Source organism: Mizuhopecten yessoensis, unplaced genomic scaffold (genome assembly GCF_002113885.1).
Source record: "Mizuhopecten yessoensis strain PY_sf001 unplaced genomic scaffold, ASM211388v2 scaffold2599, whole genome shotgun sequence".
Classification (NCBI taxonomy): domain Eukaryota; kingdom Metazoa; phylum Mollusca; class Bivalvia; order Pectinida; family Pectinidae; genus Mizuhopecten; species Mizuhopecten yessoensis.
The window spans coordinates 201,933-227,591 of record NW_018404626.1 but is presented as its reverse complement, the minus strand read 5'-3'; the positions used below and the strand labels follow the sequence as shown (position 1 = coordinate 227,591).

Genomic DNA, 25,659 nt, shown 5'->3' with positions numbered 1-25,659 from the left:
ATAAAAGCACAGCTCATTTATTTTTTCGTGTCTTGCATGTGTTATACTGTATGCAGTGCAAAGGCCATATCCGCCCAGCTCACACCATATCTGTTTAACTTCTGGTTCAATAATTTGAAAACAAAATACGTCTCAGACTGATAGTGACCACACTGCCTATCCATATGTGTTATTCTGATCATTGTGTTTTATTTATGGTTGAATGTGTAGTTAAGCTCATGAACTATACATTTTCTGTGTGGTTTTATTTTGTTATTGCTAATAATTTTGAGCCTAAAGAACAGTAAAAGATTAAAAAATACTATATGAGCATTTCCATATCCTCCTCCGTATAAGCCCTCGACCCATATCAGCCCTCGTGCTGATACAGAATTCAGATATGGAACATATGCATCATATAATAGCCTCTAAGTATCAGTGATCGGAAAATATTTACCCTTTTTATATAACGTCCTGCAGTCATAACAGAAACGTTATGATGTATGTTTTATGTAATCTATCTGATACTTTAAAAAAAAATGATAATGTATAAATAAACGTTATTTTGCTCATATCACATAACAAGTAAGATGGTAATTGGTAGATATGTATTTATCATAAACCCAGTATAGCACTAAGCTTACGATCCAAGAAAACAACACGTTTTCTAAATATCCGATAAAACCACCAAAAAGACCAAAAATGGAATAATGTCGTTAATCTAAGACTTGAAATTTACATACCCCAAAAAAATGCAATTTTTAAATCAGAAAAGCTGCCCAAAATACAGAAACTCTGGCTAAAATACAAATTAGGAGCTTGGATGATGGATACCCATCTTTTACCTGTTTTTATTAATTTTTGTCGCTGACCAAACGATGTAATAGGTACGTTATTGCAATGTCGTTACACTAACAAAAAGCAACATGAACACACAATTCCGTAAATATTATCATTACTCAACAAATATTAAAATAAATGAAATGTTGGAAATAAACATAAGTGCTCAAGGAAACTAAAATACAGTGTACGATATTGAGTGGTGTGATTTTCGCGTGTCTGACGAGCCCTTATCTACCCCATTTATAGGTAGGGTTAAACTTTGACAGCGACACAACAACGGCAACGATGGGGGCCGACATCATGAAGAAACACAGAGCAGCACTTGTGATTGTTGTGCTTTTTCTTTGTGTTTTGGATGTATACGGGCAATCCACAACACCGCCCCCGGCACAGAAGCCTCAGTTAAATTCTCAAGACTATATCAAGATGATACAACAGGGTATACAGCTATTAAACAGCTCACTTTCTGCAAACGCTCTACAGCAACTGTCCAATTTCACATCGTTGCTGCCAGTGATGAACGCGCAAAATTTGATCAACATTCTTCAAAGTTTAAATATAAATGTGCCTAACTCTTCACAAATTGGTGGCGCGCTCAAGTTCATTCAAGGTGCATTATCTGCAGGAACTTCCCAACAGAACAACGGCACTAACTTCAACCCTTTCGCAAAATCACAGAAATACTTGAACTTGATAAGCCCCGGATGTAAAGCTGCTTTGGGTGTTCTCGGCTCGCAGGTGATGCAGCAAAAACAATGGGCATTGCAAGGTTAGTTAATTAATAAATAATCAATAAATTTATTTATAGTTAATTGTTAAGTAGATTTTCACATATACTCTATATACCTTAGACGAGATTGACATTATGTAGGCTGAATTACTTGATGAAATATACAACTGTATGTAAATATTTATTTCTTAGTGAAAGGCACGTGTGCTATCCACTTCGCCACCCGACCACCCTGAGTTGTTATGTCCATGTATTACAAAGTGTCAAAACCAATCTAGATAACGACCCTACGATATTTACTCTCGTACGTATGTTATCATAACTCTACTTAAGCTACTTCAGTACAGTCTGTTGTAGATACGTATTTATTTTATCTATTATTGTTGATATCTCGCCCTGTTGGCTTGACTGCAAAATAATTATCATATATAAATATTAGTATAGCTTCTATTAGGCTAGACATAATACGCGTGTAGTATATCACGATATATTGTGAGTGGAAAAATTGTTCAATTTAAAAAGAAAGTGTTGTCATAATGATATTAGACCGAATCGTTACACAAACCATCAATTATAAAATTTAAACCGACTCCCACCAATCGAATAGCTAGAGTATGGTGATTGGTATGTCTGTAGGAATATGTGGTATTTTACAACGATAAAAACAGCAAGCATAATGCATAAAAAATTGCAATAATTGCAATACAACAATATTTCAATTGTGTATTGCGATACAATACGATATGCATGTGAATTGCAATACACCGGTTTTCCAATAAATTGTGACAGGGCTAGTTACTTTTCACAAAAAACTGAAGCCTCCTTAGTGAAAACAAAACAGGTAATAATTCAATGGTGAATATGATGTATTTACCGAATTATAGAGACAGGTGCTAACTATAGAAAAGTACTACAAAGCATGGTTGTATAAGTTTATTTAAAGACACGCGATAGCGATACACAGGCAGTAATTACAGTTTTGAAATCAATAAGGGAATACTGAAGTATCAAGTAAACATATATTCGGAGTAATCTCTTGAATGCCCAACATTTAGGACACCGCTTGTTTTAGGAAGCTACCTACAAAATTGAGATTGACTGTGGGATCACTAAAGAAGTGTTACCTTCACGGTAACTCTGACAGGAGTCTGATTTATATATAGGTACTCATTATAAACAGACGATTTCCATGATAGAACTGAGTTATCATACAGAAATAAAACACACAGACAAAGAGACATTAAGATAGGTTTAAATACAGTGTGTGACCGGTGGAGGAAGACAGGGTAAAAAACAACACTGACTATAATAGCAAAGTGTAGATGTTTGGTGTAGTTATAGACAGGTGGTTTCTTTGATAAAAAATGTTTAAAGCTACAGGCAGGTTGGTAATAAAAATAATAAAATATACACCATTTCAAGGAGAATTTGAGGATTCTCAGGAGCAACCTTATCAAGCGCTAACTACTAGTCCTATGCCACCTGGCTAATATCTCACTGTGTGTATGCCAGCGTGTGTGGTGGAGACGTTTTGTGTTTCTGTTTGTGGTAGTTACATTAAGGTAGATTAGCATTGATTGTTTCTGTTTGTGGTAGTTACATTAAGGTAGATTAGCATTGATTGTTTCTGTTTGTGGTAGTTACATTAAGGTAGATTAGCATTGATTGTTTCTGTTTGTGGTAGTTACATTAAGGTAGATTAGCATTGATTGTTTCTGTTTGTGGTAGTTACATTAAGGTAGATTAGCATTGATTGTTTCTGTTTGTGGTAGTTACATTAAGGTAGATTAGCATTGATTGTTTCTGTTTGTGGTAGTTACATTAAGGTAGATTAGCATTGATTGTTTCTGTTTGTGGTAGTTACATTAAGGTAGATTAGCATTGATTGTTTCTGTTTGTGGTAGTTACATTAAGGTAGATTAGCATTGATTGTTTCTGTTTGTGGTAGTTACATTAAGGTAGATTAGCATTGATTGTTTCTGTTTGTGGTAGTTACATTAAGGCACTGAGGAAAAACCGGACTGGTGGTGTACAATTTCTATAGGTAAAACGTTTTAAGAGAAAAATGCAGGTTCAACCGAGGTTATTATTTCTGTTTAACATATATTGTTGCATGAAATGACTAGAAAACCAAAGTTTCCAGTTCGATCCCTAGTGGAGGCATTGCAAAAATAACGAATATATTTTAGAGACATAATACCACTATATTTTGCGTATTAAAACAAAAACTATTATTTTCCAATACACTTGGATGAAGCTGATAGTGCTCTTGAGAACTGATTTTTGTGTTCACAGTGATTGACTCCTGGGGGAAGCCACACTCTGGTCTTTTACTCGGAAACACTCGCTTGCTCGGATCCTACGATCAGTGTTTAGCTATAGAGCCCGGGGTATACGAAGTAAACTATTGCGCAGCCAATGTTCCTGTCCCATCCGTAAGTATTCTAACCTTATTTGGAATGTGATTGATTCCGACACAAATATGTTTTTGAAATAAGTTCTGTCAGAAGCATTTTCTGGATGATCCTAGTAGCACGTATAGCATTGTGTTAGTAATGCTAATCAACCTTTTAAGACTAAAGGATGAGTGTCTTTAAGGCCTTGTTTGGGCCCCGGTATATCCTCTTTAATTTGTTCAAATATGTTCTGTTGTACAACATGCGCAAAAACTAAAGCAAAGGTTTGACGGAAAGTGGGTTTTCGGGGTACCAAAAGGGATAAATATAAAATATAATTTGCTGTTTTTCAAATGAGCAAAAACAACCGAAATGTTTAAAACATTTGTAAATTAAACATGCATATATAAGAACAAAAAATCAGTGAAATTCAATCGTCACTTTAAGATTGTTTATATAAAACGGAGAATTAGGTCTGGGGTTCTTTTAAGTAATTTTCAAATGAAAAGTGCTTTGTGTTCTCAATAATTTACTTTCTAATTTACTTTTTGAGTTGAAATTTACATCTTTGCTCATTTGAGTACACTTACATAAAATGCATATTCACTACACACTTTTCTTTCTTTCTCTTTATCTTTAATGCAGGACACCCTTTAAATGCTATAAGTATAGGATACTGATAGTCAATGTTTTATATTATATATATCATATAATATGTGCTTAACACCTGTGGCTGAGTTTCAGGTCCTGATTTGTTTTCCTATTTCTCAAAATAAACTTTCAAATGAAAAATGCCATTTGCTACCACAACTACAGTAAAATGATTAATTCAATATATGAAGTTTGATTTGCTGGTAATTTCAAGTGTCCTAGCCTCAAGGAAAGTATCTGTTTAATCTTTAAAGTCAACCCATTTCATAACTTTATTAATTGTTTGCCTATTTCAAATGTTTATGCGCCGATTGAACATATAAGGCATTTTGGGCATGCTATTACTTATATGATGATATTTCATCTGTGAAAGCTTCATACTTACCCCACAATGCCTTATTCCTTAAAAAACACTTTATATGAATGTATGTAGATTAAACAGGCTCAGCAGAGAGTTTATAGTAGGCAGTGGTGCTTATGACATGCTAGTCTGATATGTGCTTTAGTCCTTGTATTCCAAAACACAAGAAAAGGTGTTTTTTTACGGGAACTGCTATCGCGTCCTTATTACACCGACGTCACACAGATTAATTTTGATTTCAGCACCCGAAAATACAATGTACTTATATTTTATTCAGTGTAAAGCATTATGGGCGAGATTTACATATTCTGTAAATCAGATCAGCAAAATAAAAGATATCAGGATGGATATTTTGTTAAATTTCATCCATTCGGTATGATTTGCGTATCTACTCTCCGCAAGATAAGTGATATTTTCATATTTTCTTAACACGCATTTACCAAATGTTGTTCATAAACTGCTCAACAAAAAACAAGATAAACACTATTCCATATATAGTTGTTTGTATATAAAGTACTCACGTGTGCATACTAATTATTTCTAGATCTATGAAGGCGCAAATGTCCGGTTTGGAATGTGTCTTCCGAAGTTATGTACTGATGCAGACGTATACGTTATCGCTGATGCAAGTAGGTATACTTCCGGTTGTCGTCTTCCTGTCTAATAAGTTAACAGCCTAGTTTACCTGTCAAACAGTTGCAGTGTATGCACGCCTATAAGATATACGGACACAAAAGACAACATCCTTTATCATTTTTATGATACGAATTGTAGCACACTATGGTAGTCTTAGTTGAAGCAATGATACATTGTCATACATTGCCAACCCAACTAAACTGTGTAAAGTCAAATCATATATATGTATTAGTTAAATATATAAATAGCAACGTTATTTATTTTACCACAAGGATGAACCAATATAGTATAACTTAAATCAAAATGTTTTGCTGGTCCGGATATAATCGGGGGTTGTGGGGTCCGGGGGTGTGGTCTTTAGTGTGGGAGGAAAACGATGTACCCGGAGAAAATCGGGGTCGGGCAGATGACCACACATCTTTTCGCGTCCAATCGGGGAATCGAGCCCTGGCCGCCCCGATGAAAGGTGAGTGCGTTGTCCATTGCGCCACCCAATAATTCAGTAATATTACTGAGAAGCATATTACAAATACTCAATACATTTGCACTATATCATAGCTTGATTTCTCACGCCGAAACGTTCAGCAGAGGTTTATTTTTTTTTTTCATAACAAAGACACCAGTTGTTCCTCTCTTCATTCACTATCAACCTTTTCGCCTTGTTGTGTTTCTATGTCATGTCCAAGGGCCTGACCGCTTCCTTGCACTAAACTGAAAACATTTTATTGAAATCTGAATGTCCTTTGTCTATTAATTAGGGATTTTTCTTTTTTGCCAAACGATTTTTTCGAAGTGATTTATTAGTAAGGAAATGCTGAAAATGTTTATATCTATTTCATTTTAGTTCACACAATTATTCAAATCCGTGGATTCAGTATTGATGAGCAATTCATGTGTTCCTATGAAATTGGAGAAAAATGACCAAAAAAAAGCCATGTTAACATTACTGCGAACACAAACTTAGTAAGCGTCGGAATCGCCAGTCGGATATTTGAAGATTTCGCCCTTTTGGTTTTCAAATATGTTAGGTAGGGAAAGAGATATTTACTTACAGAATGTATCTTAATTTAGCATAAGGGTATAAAAAGGTATATAAAATAAAAACTTCTTATTATTAACTTATATATATTTTTATACATTCGCGAAGATTGAAATTATAATGTATAGATTCTTCAAATATAAGACACCGCAAAAAATAAGCAGAACGCTCTAGAAAGAAAACGAAAAAAATCTGACCTATTTTATGACATTAGCGATTCGTGATTAAACTGATTTTATAACGGGTTGGTATGTTCTACCTAGCAACCCAACAACGCCGCTATCTTTAAACATTGTGAAACATTAATATGTCTTTCGCAATGTGTTGGTGAGCTGATATATAACTATCAGACAACGCCACAGGGAAAATAGATAACAACTAAACTCACATGAAATGTTTAGATAGGATGACCAAACAAAGTGTATTGCGAAATAATAGATATGTACCATTTTCAAACCTTTCCTACAAATTGATAAAATAATTATATGATAAAGAATTGCCTTATTAAATAATAATAATAAAAAAATAAGCATTTAAAGTTCATCCCCGAAAGGATGGTATAACATTTTCTCCTTGGGTAGAAAATGGCATAATTGACACGCTCTTCCGGAAATGACGTCAGTGTCACTACCGGGGATCAAAGGACAAAGTTCAATCTCTGAGGAGGCAGTTAAAACAGATATCACATATATATCTCCTGCTTCTGCGTATGCAAGGTTAATGTAATCTCCCCCTACTTTGAGGGTATGACAGATAAATCTCCAACCCAAGCGATGATATTCTCGAATGTCTAACCCTCGGTATTTCTCCCATTCTGTTTTACTCACAAATCCGCAGACAAGTGGTAATTGCATGAAATATAAGCGTTGATTGCATGTTTTTCACCAAATCCAGAGTGGTCTTCCATGGTCTGCTTCTGTTGACTTGTCGCCAATGCGTTGATGACGTGACGGCTATCTCCCCAAGGGTGTGGCAAGCTGATCTTTTCCAGCTTAAAAGGGAGACACAAAGAATACTCCCGCCAAAGCAAAGTCGGCAACTCACACCACCTCACGCAATTAAATAAAATAATGTATTATGTTTTTCAATTAGGTGGTTTCCATTAACCTGCTCAGACTGTGAGCTTTCATTTACAATGACTGTGTGTGTGTATTTCCCTTTTGTCATTTTAAGCGCTTATAGATATTAAGGCGCTGCTCGATTAGGGATTAAACGGTTTTGGTTTCAAATAAATAATGCATTTACGATAGAAAGGCATGTTCTTTTGCTAAGCTTCGTAGTGAAAATCAATCAGAAATAGTACAAGAGGAAACTCGAAGAAAATATTCTCATATAAGTCAACAACATCACATTTCGTACAATTTAAACCTGGAACAATCCTCCGGAGGACGTTGTCTCCGCGCCAAATATCAACACTTTTAAGAACAAAATAGATCACGTTTGACAGAAAGAAGAACTGTATTATAATTATAGGACACATGGAATTTGAAATTTATTACCAATTTTTTGAGTCCAGTGTAGAGGAGACCTATCGGTTCCTGTATTGGAAACTGACTCAAACTTAACTTAACAGGTCGCGTGACTGTCTGAAGGCACAGAAGTCATCTTGGTTTTCGGAATATTGGATTTAAGGCGTAATACACACGAAAACACTCGACAAATACCATTAGTCATCAAGTTTTAGCAAAATCTAACAGACTTTATTGCCCGAAAGAGCGCAGCCAATCGGAAGCCTATGTTAATTTATTGAATCCAGATAAAATGTCACTATTCACCATGCTGCTCAAATTCAAATGTAGTATTTGGATAATTATATAATCATTCTGGCTGGCAAACTTTAAAGTTAATTCTAGTTTTCTGCACCCTCCCCTCCTCCAACCAGGTCCCGTATTACATTTATCAGTTCACTTTTTTTTTTCTGTCTTGTAGATATATTAAGGATATTAAAAGTTCACAAAGAAAACTAATACATTACGATTACTATAGGATGTGATTTAACAAAATTGCAGTGTTTATGTTTTAGAATGTAACTCCATTTCTATTGTTACAGTGCTTGCGTTAATTCCCATGAGTACACCACCAATTTCCAACTTCGCCGGATGCAAGAAAGATATTGAATATGACACACGAGCTATCATAGCTATGTAAGAAGTGTTATCACTTTCCCTTTTTTTTGATTACTATACTCAGAAGATTAAATGAATTCAAATCATTGTTGATGTATCATTTGTGTAACTAGAACAAATTAAAAAATAATATAATGTGTATATCAGTGGTGTTTAATGAATAGGCAAATACAATAGAAGAAAATACAATGTAAATCCTGTGTGGAGAAGATATTATTTTGTTTTTAAAGTCATTTTCGAGTATTTAGTTTGCCATATAAGATCAGAACCAGGTATGACCCGGTGATTATTGTATAACGTAAGCATTACAATTTGTTGGTGGATTTAGCAAAATATGACATCTAATATTTCAGATGTGTGTGCTGTTTCTTCCTCGCTCTGATGATATTTGCCACTATATTTGACGTGTTGTTCGTGTGTCCTGAACTGAAAAGATTAGCTAAGCCACCTGTTGTAGAGGCAGAGGACGTTGTCAGTAAAACAAAGAACGGGTTATCTCACATCCCGCCAATGGAGAATGGAGCCAGTCCCCAGGATGTGGAGATTGAACTCGCCAATGTGAAAGGACCAATTCAAACAAACGGAACCCATGCAGGATCAATGTACAAACTCCATGACGAACCTGTCCAAACAAGTATCAAAGTGCCGTCTAACTATCCTGGTAATCCTTTATAATTAATCTTTAACAGTATGTTAAAATTATCTATCACTCTATTTATATGTCATTGTGATACTTGAAGTTTCCTCGGTAGTCATTAAACAGCTTCTTATGCATATGTCTGTGATATTAACTTGATCAGGGGTACAAATATAGTATGACACTGACCACTACAGATACAAATAATAACATATTTAGATTACTCTAACACCCTTCCTCACAGTACTATACATCTTACCAAACTGAAGAAACTCGTTCTTGGTCTTATTATGAGAAACATCTTTTAGAAGAGAGGCTCACATGTATAGGGTTGAAATATTTTGGAGCATTATTTTGTTGCGTAAAAAATGAGACAAACTTCAAAAAAGGTTATGCCGAGAAAAATGTAATATTTATGATTGAATTTCCGGTTGACCATATTTTTGTCTAGTTCAGTGGCAAGCAGTACCCACAGAAACAAATTGTCCTCCTCTCTTGACCAACTTGTTTTTGTTTTCATATTAGGTTAATTTATCAAAGTGTTAATAAGATTACATAGCAAAAACAATACCATTTGTTTTCTTTTCTTTTAAAATAAATCTATTATGTGATGTCTTTAAATAACAAGATAGCTGTTGACTAAGTCGATCGTGAATAGTCTCTTGTTGTTCTTTAATCTTTAGAGTTAGAGTTTACAAACACTATTTCTCAGGAAGTACTGGAAGATTCTTTCTTAAATTTTACTTTTATGTTACCAATTGTTCCTAGTTAAAAAATTGAATTTCTGGACTGATATGAAAAAACAAAATGGCCAACAGGCGGCCATATAGTCAAAGTTTATTAGCGCCATTTCTCTAAAAGTATTAGATATATATATTTCTCAAATTAATCGCATAATCTCAATTGTCCGTCAGTAAGCATATATTCTCTGAGACTGATTGGAAAGACAGGATGGCCACCAGACAACTTTTCCGAACTTTGCCAGTGGCAGTGTTTTATCAATAATTCTCAGAAAGTACTAGACAGATATTAATCAAATTTTAATACTTGAATTTTGCAGGTCCTAAGTTTTGCATGTTTCATTTTGATGCTGATTAAAACGACAAAATGGCCTTCAGACAGTATTCTTGGCATTCGATAATTCTAGTTTGTTTTCACTATTTACCAAATAAGTACTCGGCAGAACTTTCGCAAATTTCAAAATGAGGTTCACCTTGTTACAAATTGATTACTGTGTTAGGAAAAAGGTCAAACGACAATTCCATTTGCAAACACAGCAGAATGAAGCTTTGATCAAAAGCTACCACATATACTTTATACATAACTGAATCCAACAGATAAATGAAAGTAATTGTAAGAATCAATCTTACATAGAACCTATGAAAATGGGTAGAATGTTGGTCCCAAAGCACCCTCTGTGATTTCTTGTGGGACAATGGTCCTCGTGAGAAGATTTCCTTTGGTCTTATTGTGCATTTGAAGTTTCTTTAATTCGAAATATTTATATGAACATGAATGTGTATAAATACATTGGGTGTTTTGTTTTTACGTCAGGACTATGCGCAAAATTGGTTTTGTCCTTTTCTGTGTGGAGCAATGGGAGGAAGCTGCTTAGTACAGAACAAGCTGGGGGAGCACTTGGAGCCATCAACGGTATCCGGTTTCTCAGCATGACATGGGTCATCCTAGGACACACTTACATATTCGTTATGTACAACTCGAATTTTGGTAGGTCTGTTTTATCACTAGATATCGACTAGAAGGATTCTCCGTCTATTGTCACATTGTTGATCACAATAAACAAATACTTTTAATGTACCAGTTTAATGTACTGCTGATTGTAGTATTTTCCATATAAAAACTAGCAGGTTTTGTTTTTGTATGACGACAGTTACTGATGTTTTCTACCAATTACGACCCTAACTGTGCGTATTGTCTTGCTCTATGACGGATCTTATGCTATTGATGTTCAATTTTTATAACTGTAAGCTTAACGAGAACTCTTGCTTAAAACCGAATACTGAATTCTTAAAAGCGTGATCAAGGAAAATTCAGGTACAGAGCTGTGATCCAAAGTTAGTGTTTTGCATATCAGTCAGTAGATTTAATCACTTCAAAGAAATTTAAACGAAACCTGAAAGACAATAATGTCAATTTTTGGGCAATGTCACCAAAATTGTAGTGAAGAGAAATTCTCTGACTCGTGACGGTAGTCTATTGTGTTTTTTTTAAACTCTTGACAATTATTCTATAACGAAAATCTGAACAAATTTCAATTTTTCTTCTTTTGTTGCTGTTAAAATGTATTAATTCGATATGAATACAACAGTCACTCGTTGTTGATCTGATATATGTCTAGTAAAGAGAAAATGTTACTGCTACCCTTGTTTAACAATACATAAATAGTACCGTCATATTCATGTATATTAATAACACGTTAAAGGGACTATTGTCGTATATTTCATACCCAGGAAAAAGGAAATCAGTGATATAAATGCATAAATATACCAGAAATAGAGAGATTTGCGCGGTCATACTGTCAAATTTGTTGTATTTGGACACATTTTACTGTATTGAAACTCTGTGTTTCTCGGCTGCTGTTTGCATACCGCGCTACGCTTGTTTACCTCGAAGACCGCCGAATAGATCACATGGTCCGTCACGTGACAAGTCTGTCTTGCCCTGTCACAGCAAAAATGGAAACCGATGTGTATGTAAACAAAGACACGTGTGTCAGGTTGTACACATTGTCTCTCTTTTCTTATGCACGTCTCGTTGCTGGATAATATCATTTTATCATTAAATAAACGAGGATCATTGTAAATCACAATTATCACGGACGATTATCGTATTTTAAGTAGATCACGTCAACGCTGGCGACGAAATTTAGCTAGCGGAGGCCCAAAAGGGGTGTCGATAATTTATTGGAGCTGCGTATATATTTGATAATTATGATTATTGAATTCACTTTTTACGTTTAATTTCGGAAAACATCTAAATATCAAAATGTCTAAGTCTGGTGTTAGAGAGAGCCATAGGAAGCTCGGGCTATTACAAGCCCTATATTAGACAGGAAAATCATGTATTTTAATTTTATTATGACATCTAATGATAGATTCTGCAGATCCGCAGTGCCTGTGGGGACCATTTGGAAGATTAGCCCGTGGCAGAACATGTATTTCTCCTCAAGACAGAACATCTATTATCAATACACATTTCTACCACAATACGCTGTGTTATTCCACTCTCAGATCTATAAACACGCAGACTGTTAGATAAATATGAGTTATATACCACACATGGTATATGACCTACACGAGTTTTGATTGGTCGAGAGGATGAACTTTGACCGGGACGACTTTTTCCACGCGCTTTTTACCACAATCTGTTTTGTTTACGTCGTCTGCTGTCAACATCCGACAAATGTTGGGGACTTTGTGAAATTATGCGGAAAAAGGGGTTATTAAGGCAATATTAAAAGAACATGATACTTAAAGATTTGATCGCTAGTTTCAGGCAAAATTGCTACAGACGCTCAATATCGTTTCGACGTCACACCGTCGCGTGTCCAGGTCGTGAAACCAAAACAAGATCTGTCACAGTGTCGGATAATATTTCGTTCTCCCAACGTCCCGTTATCGCTATTAGGACGGTCTGATCATGGCTGAACTGTCACACTAAACGTCAACCATAGAACCGTCAAGAAGAAACATAGGCCTATGGTTTTGGACATTGACAGCGATAAGTTCGTCTTCGTCACTTGACGGGAGGCAGACTTCGGACGATATGCTTACGCGCATATAGTCCGTGTTTAATTTATATAAATTAATGCAATACTGCTACTCCCAATATTTAAAGTTGTTCATCTATTATATTTTTCATGAAGTCGTTGCCGAAACATTAATTTTGACAATTATTAGATTTGTTAAAAATAAAGCCATTTTTGAATATTAATAAGTGATTTTTTACATATGGGTCATGTCACTACGCCAGCCTTGTCAACAAACACATGTGTGTATGTTATTTCCGACTGATCATGAGATTGTGGTAGAAACAGATCACACGACTCGTGGTTGTGGAGTATGGTATTTATTTCACTCTCGTTAGTTAATTTTTAAAAGTTACAGAGAGACAATCGCTAAAGCTCGTGTCTTTTGGTACTTTTGAAAATTAACTAACTCGAGTGAAATAAATACCATATTCAACAACCACTCGTTTGTAACCTTTATATATCGGCTTGACAGGGACTTGATAATTTGTTTCATCTACATTTGGACCTAAACTAAGGTGTTTACACTAACTGTACATGTTGGATAGTTTAGAGTGTATATATCACCATTAAGGGTAGGTTTTTTTCTCTCCAAAAGTTGATCTTAAACTCTAAAAATATTTAAACATATTCCGTACAACTTATTGAGGTCCAAATGTAGCTGTAACGAATTCTAAGGTCACTGTGCTTATAATGACTGATGGTGCAGAATTAACAGCGCGAATTGATCATGATAAATGCAAATGTCAATGTATAATTCATAAAAAATCAAAGTTGTATGATGTCAATACTATAAGTCCCCACAGAGATAATTGTCAGGTGTCAAATGTTACATATATATGATATATATCCCCGACTAAGACTTAGTACTAGTGTTGTTGTTAGACTTGCACAAGTCCCTATCTTAGGAATTATGGTCAATTATATATTATCGCAAAATACACACTTGTTTGTTACTATTACAGCACAAACGCATGGACTGTTTTGAATTTATAAATAACATCAATACATTGGTGACTCGTTTCATTAATAGATTTGGCATTATTTTCATTTTTTAATAAGTAATACGTATACACTTCCACCAACATTACCCCTTATGGTGCCCCACACTGCATACACACAATCAATTATGTGACCAGGTTAACTGTAAAATGTTTTGTACCGATAATTAATCCGATAGTTAGCAGTACCATATATCACTGTAAACCACTCAACAACCGGGTAACGTGTGGTAATCGTCGTTGTACGCGTATTATACTCACTACTTGTGTTGTTAGGTTATGTGACCTACTTACCTGTCAATGTCAAGTACCGGCTATGGAAAGTCGGAATCAAGCGTTATTTTGTCTGTTCCTAGATGTGTGTGCTGAATTTCTGTGCAACCCTCTTGGTTTGCTTATTTTAAGGTCTTTGGTTGCTTTGCCGTCTCCGTCACGAAGGACTACAATTCGCTTCGCATAGCTTCGCCATGTTACATGTACTACTCGTACGCGACTTAATATATGCAATACAAACGGGACGTATAATTAAAATTAGAGTATTATACGCAATTATTAAATATGTTAACAGACACTTTCAATAAGTGTTATTAAGAGAAATTGTAAGTTTTGTGACATATTTTCTGAAAATGTCACCTTTTATGATATTTTTAACAGTGATTTTTACCAATATAGTCCCTTTAATATAGCATCTCAAAGCCGTTCGTAAATATCATATAAATGGTAATCATTATGGTTAACACATGTATAATACATTTTGTCTGTAAGGATAGAAAGATGTATGGTGTCACACTTGTACCGTTTCAGATAAAGCGTTATCACTTACGGCGTGTATATCCTTTTATCACTGTTTAATTGCATTTCTTTGATGTAGCATTACACTCCTGTTGCTATCAATTTAAATTATTGCAATTTTATCTTTTTGAAATCATGTATGTTTTCGAAAAAACACAAACGATAGTTAAGAGTGTTATGCTTAATAATTTACAAAGACTATTGACATAAGAGGAAACAGAAACTGATTTTAAAAACGGTTTTATATATAAATACTAACACTAAACTTAATATGGTTTGATTCTAGAGAACATGACATCGTTCTACAACCAGATGCTGAAGCGGCGAAGTTTCATGGCTATAGCCAATGCCCTCCTGTCAGTGGATACCTTCTTTGCCTTGAGGTAATATAAGATGGCAACTATCACATTACTACACATTTAAGGACCCCTGTACCACCGCCAAAACCTGTAACTAAGTATTGGAAACTGTGTATTCCGGCATCACCATAAATTTAATAAATCCTTTTCGAAAAAAACAACATTTGCTGTTGAAAAATGATAAAAATACTTATTTGTACATGTAATATAAACAGCAGTGTTTTAATGTCAAAACACAGCGAAACTAACCCAGGATTGGAACCCTTGAGTTAGATTGTTACTTTAGCGCTCTAACCGATGGATCTACCTTGTAAACTGACGTGTCCTGGTTCAACTGTCATACAGTTACATGTATATCCAAAACGAAATTGATGGGGGATCATTGTGTTTACAAAAATAACCCATAATACAGTGGAAATGGGTTTCCTAACGAGCTATCTATCAATTAAAATATGCACGTGTAATCAAACCGCATCTTTGTATGCCCCGGGTGTTATTTGTAATTGAAAGTAAATGATATTACCAGTCACAACATAATAATGATGATTGATCCTTTTGCTATAATTTCAATGCTTTTTAATTTTGCCAAAAGAAAACACATGTTTATTAGATAAAGAAATTACAATATCACTTCAACGTTTCCTAGTGTACATTTGCATTTGACTTCTTCATAAACAATCACAATCAGTACGCTAGACATGTGCCGATGAACCATATATAATTGATATAAGCAGGGAATTCAGTTAAGAAATCAAAGACAGACTAAGTTAACTTAACATACTTTCAATTATTTCGTTTCAAAAAGTATACTATTGAAAGTTGATGTTTTGATCATTTTTTCAGTGGTCTCCTAGTATCCTATGTGTTCATGAAGGAGATGAAGAGAGAGAAGGGTCGTATTAACTGGTTCATGTTCTACTTCCATAGGTTCTGGAGGTGAGTTTACCAAATTGTATGGATAATTGATACTTTCATAAGGGTTGGTAAAAAAATGGGCAACGTTTAGGATCGCAATGGGAATATTGTGATATTTAAATGGATGAAAGCGTCTGATTATGTAGTCTCTTAAGCACTTAAACTAACACTCACTATCTCCTCTGTTTCAATTTTGCCGAAACATTAACGAATTTGATATTGTTGTACGGTTTTGTTCACATTTCAATGTTCTTTTCGAACCACAGAGTCAATACATAAGGACAACATGCTCCATAGCGTCAATATTCAAGAGCTAAATATACAACAGCGTCACTACATAAGAACAGCAATATACCACAGCAGTAATACACAGTAGCAAAATGCACAAGGACAAAAGACATCACTGCGTCACAATAAGCAATGACGAACAATACAATAGCACCAGTACAGCAGGTAAAAAGGAAATTATACCCCAGTGTCAGTACACAAGGACAAACATACCACTGCTTTGTTACTAAGGGACAAACGGACTACATCTTTGATACAGAGGGCCAAAACACAATACAGCTTTGATACAGAGGGCCAACACGTACTACAGCTTTAATACAGAGGGCCAAAACATACCACAGCTTTAATACAGAGGGCCAAAACGTTGGAATGTTTTGGCCCTCTGTATTAAAGCTGTAGTATGTTTGGACCCTCTGTATTAAAGCTGTAGTTTGTTTTGTCCCTCTGTATCAAGGCTGTAGTACAGCTTTGAAACAGAGTAACAAAATATACCAGGGCGTCAACATACAAAAAGGTAAAATACATCACAGCGTCAAAATACGCAACGATAATATACAAACGGGTATATAGATAATGACAAATATGCATTTCTTGTATATTTTAAAGTTTCAATACAAATGCACAAAATATACCACAGCGTAAATACAGAATGACGTAATATACAACAATATCAATACACAAGGTCAAAAACCAAATATACCAAGTATGCAATACCCATGGACAAAACTATGAAAATGTTTTTAGGACAAAATACTCCACAGCGTCTAAACACGTCGTGATGAAATATACAACAGCGTCAGTACACAAGGTTAAAACAAAATATGTCACAGCGTCAGCACACAAGGACAATAATTGACTATACATGTAGCTTTAATACACAGGGACAAAATATGCTACAACGTCAATACACACGGTCAAAAATAACCACAGCCTCGATACGCAAGGTAAAATTCAAAATCACATTCTTAACTTAAGATAAGAACAGAATGGTAACTTCATATACTGGAACTTTTTGGTATCTGTTTCCTTCGGTACATTTAAGAGTTTTATTTTTCGTTGGAAATTAAAGTAATCTTTGTGTCTACTTTTTATTCAATGCAACATTTTGTAACAAGGCTCTGCGCCATTTACATGAATTTGAATACAGCTGGTTGATCTCCCCCCTCCCCCCAGAGCTGCTAGGGTGACAAATATCATCAAATTGCGAATCGAATGAATAAGAGGCCAACTTAAAAAAACCACCAATGAATCGCTAACATTAGCATATGTATTGCAAATATTAATTTTACGCAGGATAATGAATTTAAACGAGCTGCGATTTTGTATAAAGATCAATTAATAAAATGATACTAATATTAGTTCATATGTTATGACTAACTACAACAGTAGGAAAATATTCGATCTTTTGTCACAATTTTAACAGTTGTATAGATATATTAACGCAAAAGTATAAGTTAAGCATATTAAAATAAAACAAAAGATATTCAACCAGAATTTCATTGTACTTGTCATGTTCGGAATAACGTGAAAAGCAGTTTTATTCATATTGAGACTACTGTATTTGGCAAGGACGGTCGTTATGTTATTTTCTCTATATAGATTGACACCACCTTACATGTTAGTGATGATGATGGACATTGCTCTATTCCGTTACGTTGGCGATGGACCTACTTGGAATCCGAATGGAATCGAAAATGACTTCTGTAAAGACACCTGGTGGACTAATCTTGCTTATGTGAACAATATTGTCAAAGATGACAAAATGGTAAGTTAAATAGCACTAAAGCAAATGACAATATTAGCTATAAATAAGGCAGGGATTAAAATTATACAAATGGTGTGGCTGACCCCCAGGGGGTTTACGGGCGGGGCCAAAAACGGCTATTTTGCTACATTGCTTTAAACGACTTCTTCTCTGGAACTAAGAGATGGATATCAACCATATTTGACTGGGACCATACTAGGTGGTGGGGATTCAAAATTGTACAAATGGTTGGGCTGAACCCCCCACGGGGCTGAAGGGCAGGGCCAAAAGGGGGCAATTTGGCTATATTGCTATAAACGACTTCTTCTGTAGAACTATGCCATGGCTATTGATCATATTTGGTTCGAAGCATTCATGGGAGGTAAGGATTCAAAATTGCTGAGTATAAAGAGAAGAATGCACATTTGCTTCCAGGATGACTCTAGGGTCTGCCCAACCCTGGGAGACATAGTCCATTGGTCATAACTTTGAAACGGTTGAGATCCCCACCCCAAAACTATCAATACAAATGCTGGGCAAAAGACGAATGCAGTCATGATATAAGAATTGATCCTGGGGTCTGGCCACAACCCTCGGGACCTAGTTTCTGAGTCACAGCTTGGAAACAGTTGAGATCCCCACCCCATAACCACACATAAAATTGCTGGGCATGAAAAATCTAATACATATATGCTACAAGGATTGGCCTTAGGGTCTGGCATATTCCCTTGGATCTCATTTGGAGAAATTTGCCATGATTGCTTAGAAGTCCAGGTGAGCAATACAGGCCCTCTGGGCCTCTTGTAGTAATTAGGCGTCAATAAAACGGAGGGTGGTCGGGTGGCGCAGTGGAAAGAGCACTTGCCTTTCACCAAGTAGGCCAGGGTTCGATTACTCGATCGAACGTGAAAGGATATGGGGTCAACTGCCCGACCATGTGTTTTTTTTCCCGGGCATTCCGATTTCCTTCCATAACAAGACAAATTAATTCAATAAGTATGAACTCAATCCCGTGAAATAAGCTCATATTTCATTGTACATGTATACATGCACTTGCATTGTGGTGTGATTGGTCTATGTAATTAGTCAAACCATCATAAATCAATTTTACATATACTATTACCAATGTGTATACCTACACTATTTTTATTTTACCATTGTTTTTGGCCATTAACATGATACAATTTTTCTCGCACCTCAGACAGCGATATCCTACGTGATAACCCAAAACTTGATTTTTTTCTATCTCGTCTGATCTGTCTTTCACCTATCCGCTACATTTTGCGGAATATTCACATAACGATGTATTCATCCGTGTGGTTACCTAAGTGGACAATCCGCGTTATCAACACTATGTTTTGTCGTTATATATATTGTTTTGATGTTGTTAGATTCCTAATGTTGTAGATGAAATACTATCTACACTACATTCTTAACGCGGTAGTATGTATATGTGGCCTTAGCAGTGAGAAGGCCATATCTATTTGTTTCCCCGGATAGTATACTCGTAGACTACAGCAAAATAATCGAATTAAAAGGTTCGAGAAAAATCAGTTATTTGCAACTGAGCGAGATCTTGTTATCTAGACCCTCGACTGAGATAATTGGTTCAGTTACAGGTAACGTATTTATCACAGTATAACTGCAGTACTTGCCTAGTCAATGTATTTATCACAGTATAACTGGAGTACCTGCCTAGTCAATGTATTTATCACAGTATAACTGCAGTACCTGCCTAGTCAATGTATTTCGCCAATAATTGTACTATCTTATTTACCAACAGTGTTTTGCCTGGTCCTGGTATCTGGCCAATGATATGCAGTTTTACGTCATCAGTCCTCTTCTTCTAGTTCCACTTTACTTGTGAGTATTTACCAAACATCAAAAAAAATCGCAGTGTTTCAAAGTCTCTTTATATAAATGAAATATGTATCAAAAATTGCCATGCACTGTTCACGAATCACATAACTGTGCGTTTTTATAGAGTTTCATTTTTCTTAAAATTATTCTTTGATAATATTATATTGTAGATAATTTCTTTATGCTGTAAAAGTCGAGCACTTTCCCTTAATATACTGTATACCGAGCCTTTATTTCCCCAATAGAGCGATTTTATCATGAGAGCAAATATAAGTACATATCATACAATACATATATAGTTATTGCATATGAACGGGGAAATTCCAAACATGATTAATTCCTTCTCATTATACAGCTATACAAGTGTTCATACATGTATCAAAGATGTGTATCGATTTATTTGTTTATGAGTTTAATAATTGATTTAAAATCAATAAACCATTTCGGGTTTATCAGATAAATGGTATCAAGTAAGATGTTCTTGATATCTTTTCGTGGGACCTAAGACATAGCTATCTCCCAACCATTTGATATAATATATTTCTTATAATGTGTATAAGATTGTTAAATTTTTCAGCTCGAAAAAGATCGGAGGATTCGTCAGCATGCTATTTTTGCTCGGAGTAACAATAGTTAGCGCCGTGATTTCTGTCCATTTTGAACTTCCATCGTCGCAGTTCTCCTTAAAACCCAGCCCGTAAGTTTTGTTGAAGCGAATATTCGAAAGATGCTTGTTTAATCTTGTGTTATCTGTGATCTTGGTCTTGTGCTCTTTTTATTTTCCAATGGTTTTTGTAACACTTTCTTAATATTTCGATATAATTTTTCCTCGTTGTTTCTTTGATTATCTTTCCATATATCATTGTGTTTTTTTAATGCAATGATTATTTTTTTCCCTTCTTAAAAATTACCGGAATATCATATTTTCTGTTGGCGATTCCTACCTGACATATATCAAACAGGGAAAGAAACAGATTTATAATGATCTGATTTATAGTCCGTGGAGCCTTGTGAGAGAACACATATTTTTCTACCGAAGAAATGAGCATATTCTCTAATTTCAGTCACGCTGCCGACTACTTCCCTAATTACTACATCAAACCCTACTGTCGCATGGGTCCCTACATCATTGGAATTATAGCGGGCTATATCCTGTACAGGACTGGAGGCAAATACAAAATCAAAACGGTACGTGGATCACTTAGTGCTAAAACTATTAAATAACTTCACATAGAAATTATTGGAAATAGAAGAAGAAATCTAATTAAAAATAAAAAATACATGTTGATTTTGCTGCACCCTATACTGCATGACACAAAATGTTCTTGGGTGCTTTCCTTCGTGGTTTGAAGCTATTATTTAGATCGTTTCGTGTTACAAACTTTCGTGTATATTCTATATTAACAAACAGTAGACCCGTATTTAATTCAAATTCGTTTTATTTATTTTCGTGGTTCAATAGTTACCACGAAAACCACGAATGTTTATACACAACGAGCATTTCATTCTATACAGTAGTAATTCTGTCCATAGTGAACAACTCAGTGGTAATAAAGGACGAAAGAATAAATATCTGTTCCTAAGGGTCATAACTAATATTGTAATATACGCTAACAAACCGGATTGACATAGAAACATATAATTTGTTTCTATTCCAGCCATTGAACCTTTTCATCTGGGCATTTATGACCACCCTGGGCTGTTTAGTGGTGTATGGTACCTACGAGGAGACTAATGGTAACGCCATGAGTGTTGGCGTCGCGGCCCTTTACAACGCTGTTCACAAAACTCTTTGGGGCGTGTGTGTCTGCTGGGTCGTGTTCGCGTGCGTCACTGGAAACGGAGGTAACGTTTCCTAACTGGAAAATTATTTTGAATATTTATATTTGGGAGGGACGAATAATACGTGAAAAGCGTAATTAAAAAAAAACCATTATTTAAATGAAGAACGTAAGTGCGAAAGTAATAGTAATTTACGTATCAAACGACGTTTGATTGACTATTACCGATACAATGTGGTAGACTACTGATGGATCTTTTAGTCCCCGAGGTTTTTGTAACCTTGATGACTACCGTAGTCTTTTTGAGTATTGACAAGGTTCATAATATAAACACTTAACAGATAAATTAACTTATAATTAATTTGTACTTCTCAAACATTCCTAAGTTTATAAATTGAAATTACTAAATTTACGAGTTTCACGCACCTGTCCCACTGTTTCAACAATAGTTTAGACCATATGGAATTCCAACTGTTTTGCTCCTGAAATCACCGATACGTCCTACAAAGGTTCAGTCACCTGTGTGTGTTACGTCTATCAAAACGTGGAGTTACCGAGTATTTGTTAACTTTTTTATAATTATTATTATATCAATACGTTGGTTAAGGCATAGAAATCATCAAGGCAATAAGACAATAAAATGGCTAAAATGGTAAATCTGTTCAGCTATCCTCATATAATTAACCTTACTGTCTTGGCTACAATAGTATGGCAATATACTACCTATGATATTTTAAGATATAAACGTTAGCAAAATTTTCCATTTTTGTGTCAATTTTAACAGTTTAATAACCATATTCTCTGTTTCGTTATTTTGATATCGTTTGTTTTGAAGAAGGGATATATATGCATATCCATGTATAAATTGTATTAACCCGTTAAATAACAATGTATCGAAAGATTTGATTTCACATCCCAGGCATATGTATCCTATAAAACCCCGTTAACTCGCAATCAAGGTTTATAAATAATAATAATAATACATTGTATTTGACGAATCTGGGGTAATTATTTGGATATCGTCATATATCGATCCGGCGGACGGCAGAATAGCTCGTGCTCTGCTCATATCTTGGATAGTAGATAAGAGAAGTGAAACAGTAGTTTAACACAAATGATCACATGTAATGAGTAATTAAACTTTCCAGCAATGAACATAAAGTAATTTATTCGGATTTTTTTCTTTTAACGTATGTCTGCAAATCTATTTTGGGCTACGTTACTTTTAAGTGCAAATGTAAAAAAAATAAAAGCATAATGTGATGTTTTGACATTATGTCCATTAAGTAGTTTTGATCACTTAAGTAGTTTTGGTATCTTATCCAAAAAAAAGACCGCCCATAGATTGCTGTAGCCGAGGTTACTGAACACAAATGTGTAAGAATATGTTTGGAACCTACAAAGTTCAATGGAGCGGGATTCTACATTACTTTGTAATATGAGGTCATGATGAATCTTCAATCTAACACATATTTAACACATCTAACTGCCATTTCAGGATACATTAACACTATTTTGTCCTGGAGTCCGTTCGTCCCCCTCGGACGTCTGACGTACTGTGCCTACCTCGTCCATCCACTGGTCATGTACGCATATTACAGTTCGCTAAGACAAGGGATATATGGGACAGATTTTAACATTGTAAGTACATTTTACATGTCGCTAAGACAAGGGATATATGGGACAGATTTTAACATTGTAAGTACATATTACATGCCGCTAAGACAAGGGATATATGGGACAGATTTCAACATTGTAAGTACATATTACATGTCGCTAAGACAATGGATATATGGGACAGATTTTAACATTGTAAGTACATATTGCAGTTCGCTAAGACAAGGGATATATGGGACGGATTTTAACATTGTTAGTACACATTTGTTTTAAATGAAGCAATTCGTCGCCGAGAGCATTACTCGCTTTGTGTTTCAGTTATAGAAACTTGGCGTATCGTGACTTATTGTACTCAATGAGCAATAGGAAGCAATACGGTTAAGTGTAATAGAAATACATAAAATGTATTCAATAGGCGTCTTTTGGGGTGCTGAAGCTACATGCGCGTATTTATTGCGTAATTTGCATATAGATATGTCTAAAGTATATCATGGATTCATTCTACTGTGTAACAGCTCCTATAATATCTCAAATGTCCGCTGTCGCATTTAGTATTGTTTGATTGTACGTGACAGGTTTTTTTTTGTATCGCCAGATCTACCTGTTCATGGGACACCTGGTCATTTCCTACATGGTGGCGTTTGTGATTTCCCTTGCATTCGAGTCTCCGATGATGGCACTCGAGAGGACAATCCTCAGAAAGGACAGAAAGAAAACCAAATGATCGCTGAAAAGGAGCCTAATGTAATACACATAACATTTCAGTTTCTGTTAGTGAATCAGTTACCGAAAGTTGACGACATATCTCATATGGTAAAGGACCATTCTTGAAGATGGTCAAATGCCTGCAAAATCGGCGTTCAAGTTAATCATGTAGTCCAAACAAATGATTTCACAAACCTTGCTATAGTTGTTGTTTGAAATAATATAACACTTCTGATAATACATCGATGGATTGGCAATAACTGTTTGTCAAAGGTTATACAACACTTCTAGTATATTGATGAAGACATCAGAAATGGAAGCACACATTACATGTACATTTCCCTATTAATTGTAACAAAATAGATATATATGTATGTCTTGCATTAATCTTTAATCAGTAATAGTTTTACCTGATGTTTCCACGTACCCTTTGGTATCTGTGGTTAATCGCCTGTATATATACATAGTGTATGTTTTTCAGTCCGTCTGTATCAATGCATACCAGATCTATATTTGTTTTCATTTGAATTATTCTTTTAAAACACTACGATATATGTATATATGTAGTCAGGTTTCATCCCACTCCTTGGTTAGATAAGACAGTAACTTTCTAATTTGTGTTTATGTTTTTCTTTTCCCTGCTTCTTTTTGATTATATAAAATATGTATGAATGAATACGTTTGTTTCCTTTTTTCTGTGTTTTTGATATATTATTTTCATATTGTTGTATTAAAATTAAAATGTTTGTTTCGTTATATAAAAAAAGCTTTACTGTGGTAAGATAAGTCTATGCATATCTCTATATAATTGGATTACTAAGTTCTATATAACAGTTCTCTTTAGAACGGGATTACCAAAATATATATAACAGATCTATATAGAATGGGATTACCAAACTCTATAAAACATATCTCTATAGAATGGGACTACTAAGTTCTATATAATAGTTCTCTATAGAATGGGATTACTAAGTTCTATATAACAGATCTTTATAGAATGGGATTACTAAGTTCTATATAACAGTTCTCTATAGAATGGGATTATTAAGTTCTATATAACAGTTTTTTATAGAATGGTATTACCAAAATCTAAATAACAGATCTATATAGAATGGGATTACCAAACTCTATAAAACATATGTCTATAGAATGGGACTACTAAGTTCTATATAATAGTTCTCTATAGAATGGGATTTTTAAGTTCTATATAACAGATCTCTATAGAATGGGATTACCAAACTCTACACAACACATTTTTATAGAATGAGATTACTAAGTTTATATAAACGTTCTCTATAGAATTGGATTAGCAAACTCTATACAACAGATCTCTATAGAATGGGATTACTAAGTTCTATATAACAGTTCTCTATAGAATGGGATTACTAAGTATTATATAACAGTTCTCTATAGAATGGGATTATTAAGTT

General features: G+C 34.9%; 1 protein-coding gene across 1 annotated transcript; it reads left to right on the top strand.

Annotated features, from left to right (window-relative positions):
- Window positions 1-1,075: 1,075 nt before the first annotated feature.
- LOC110446175 (nose resistant to fluoxetine protein 6-like) lies at window positions 1,076-24,899 on the top strand. Its single transcript, XM_021491190.1, has 15 exons — window positions 1,076-1,591; window positions 3,848-3,987; window positions 5,505-5,589; window positions 8,686-8,779; window positions 9,115-9,422; window positions 10,953-11,126; window positions 15,247-15,343; window positions 16,163-16,255; window positions 18,122-18,287; window positions 20,050-20,129; window positions 20,704-20,823; window positions 21,191-21,314; window positions 21,785-21,971; window positions 23,406-23,548; window positions 24,120-24,899. The coding sequence occupies exons 1-15, from the start codon at window positions 1,108-1,110 to the stop codon at window positions 24,246-24,248; spliced, it is 2,424 nt and encodes an 807-aa protein (XP_021346865.1). The 5' UTR covers window positions 1,076-1,107; the 3' UTR covers window positions 24,249-24,899.
- The last annotated feature ends 760 nt before the right edge of the window (window positions 24,900-25,659 follow it).

Bases quoted from the DNA above. Each gene is read 5' to 3' on its own strand.
- LOC110446175 (XM_021491190.1), top strand. From the start codon at position 1,108: ATGGGGGCCGACATCATGAAGAAACACAGAGCAGCACTTGTGATTGTT. The intron at 1,592-3,847 runs GTTAGTTAATTA...TTGTGTTCACAG, and splicing joins AAAACAATGGGCATTGCAAG to TGATTGACTCCTGGGGGAAG. The intron at 16,256-18,121 runs GTGAGTTTACCA...TTCTCTATATAG, and splicing joins TACTTCCATAGGTTCTGGAG to ATTGACACCACCTTACATGT.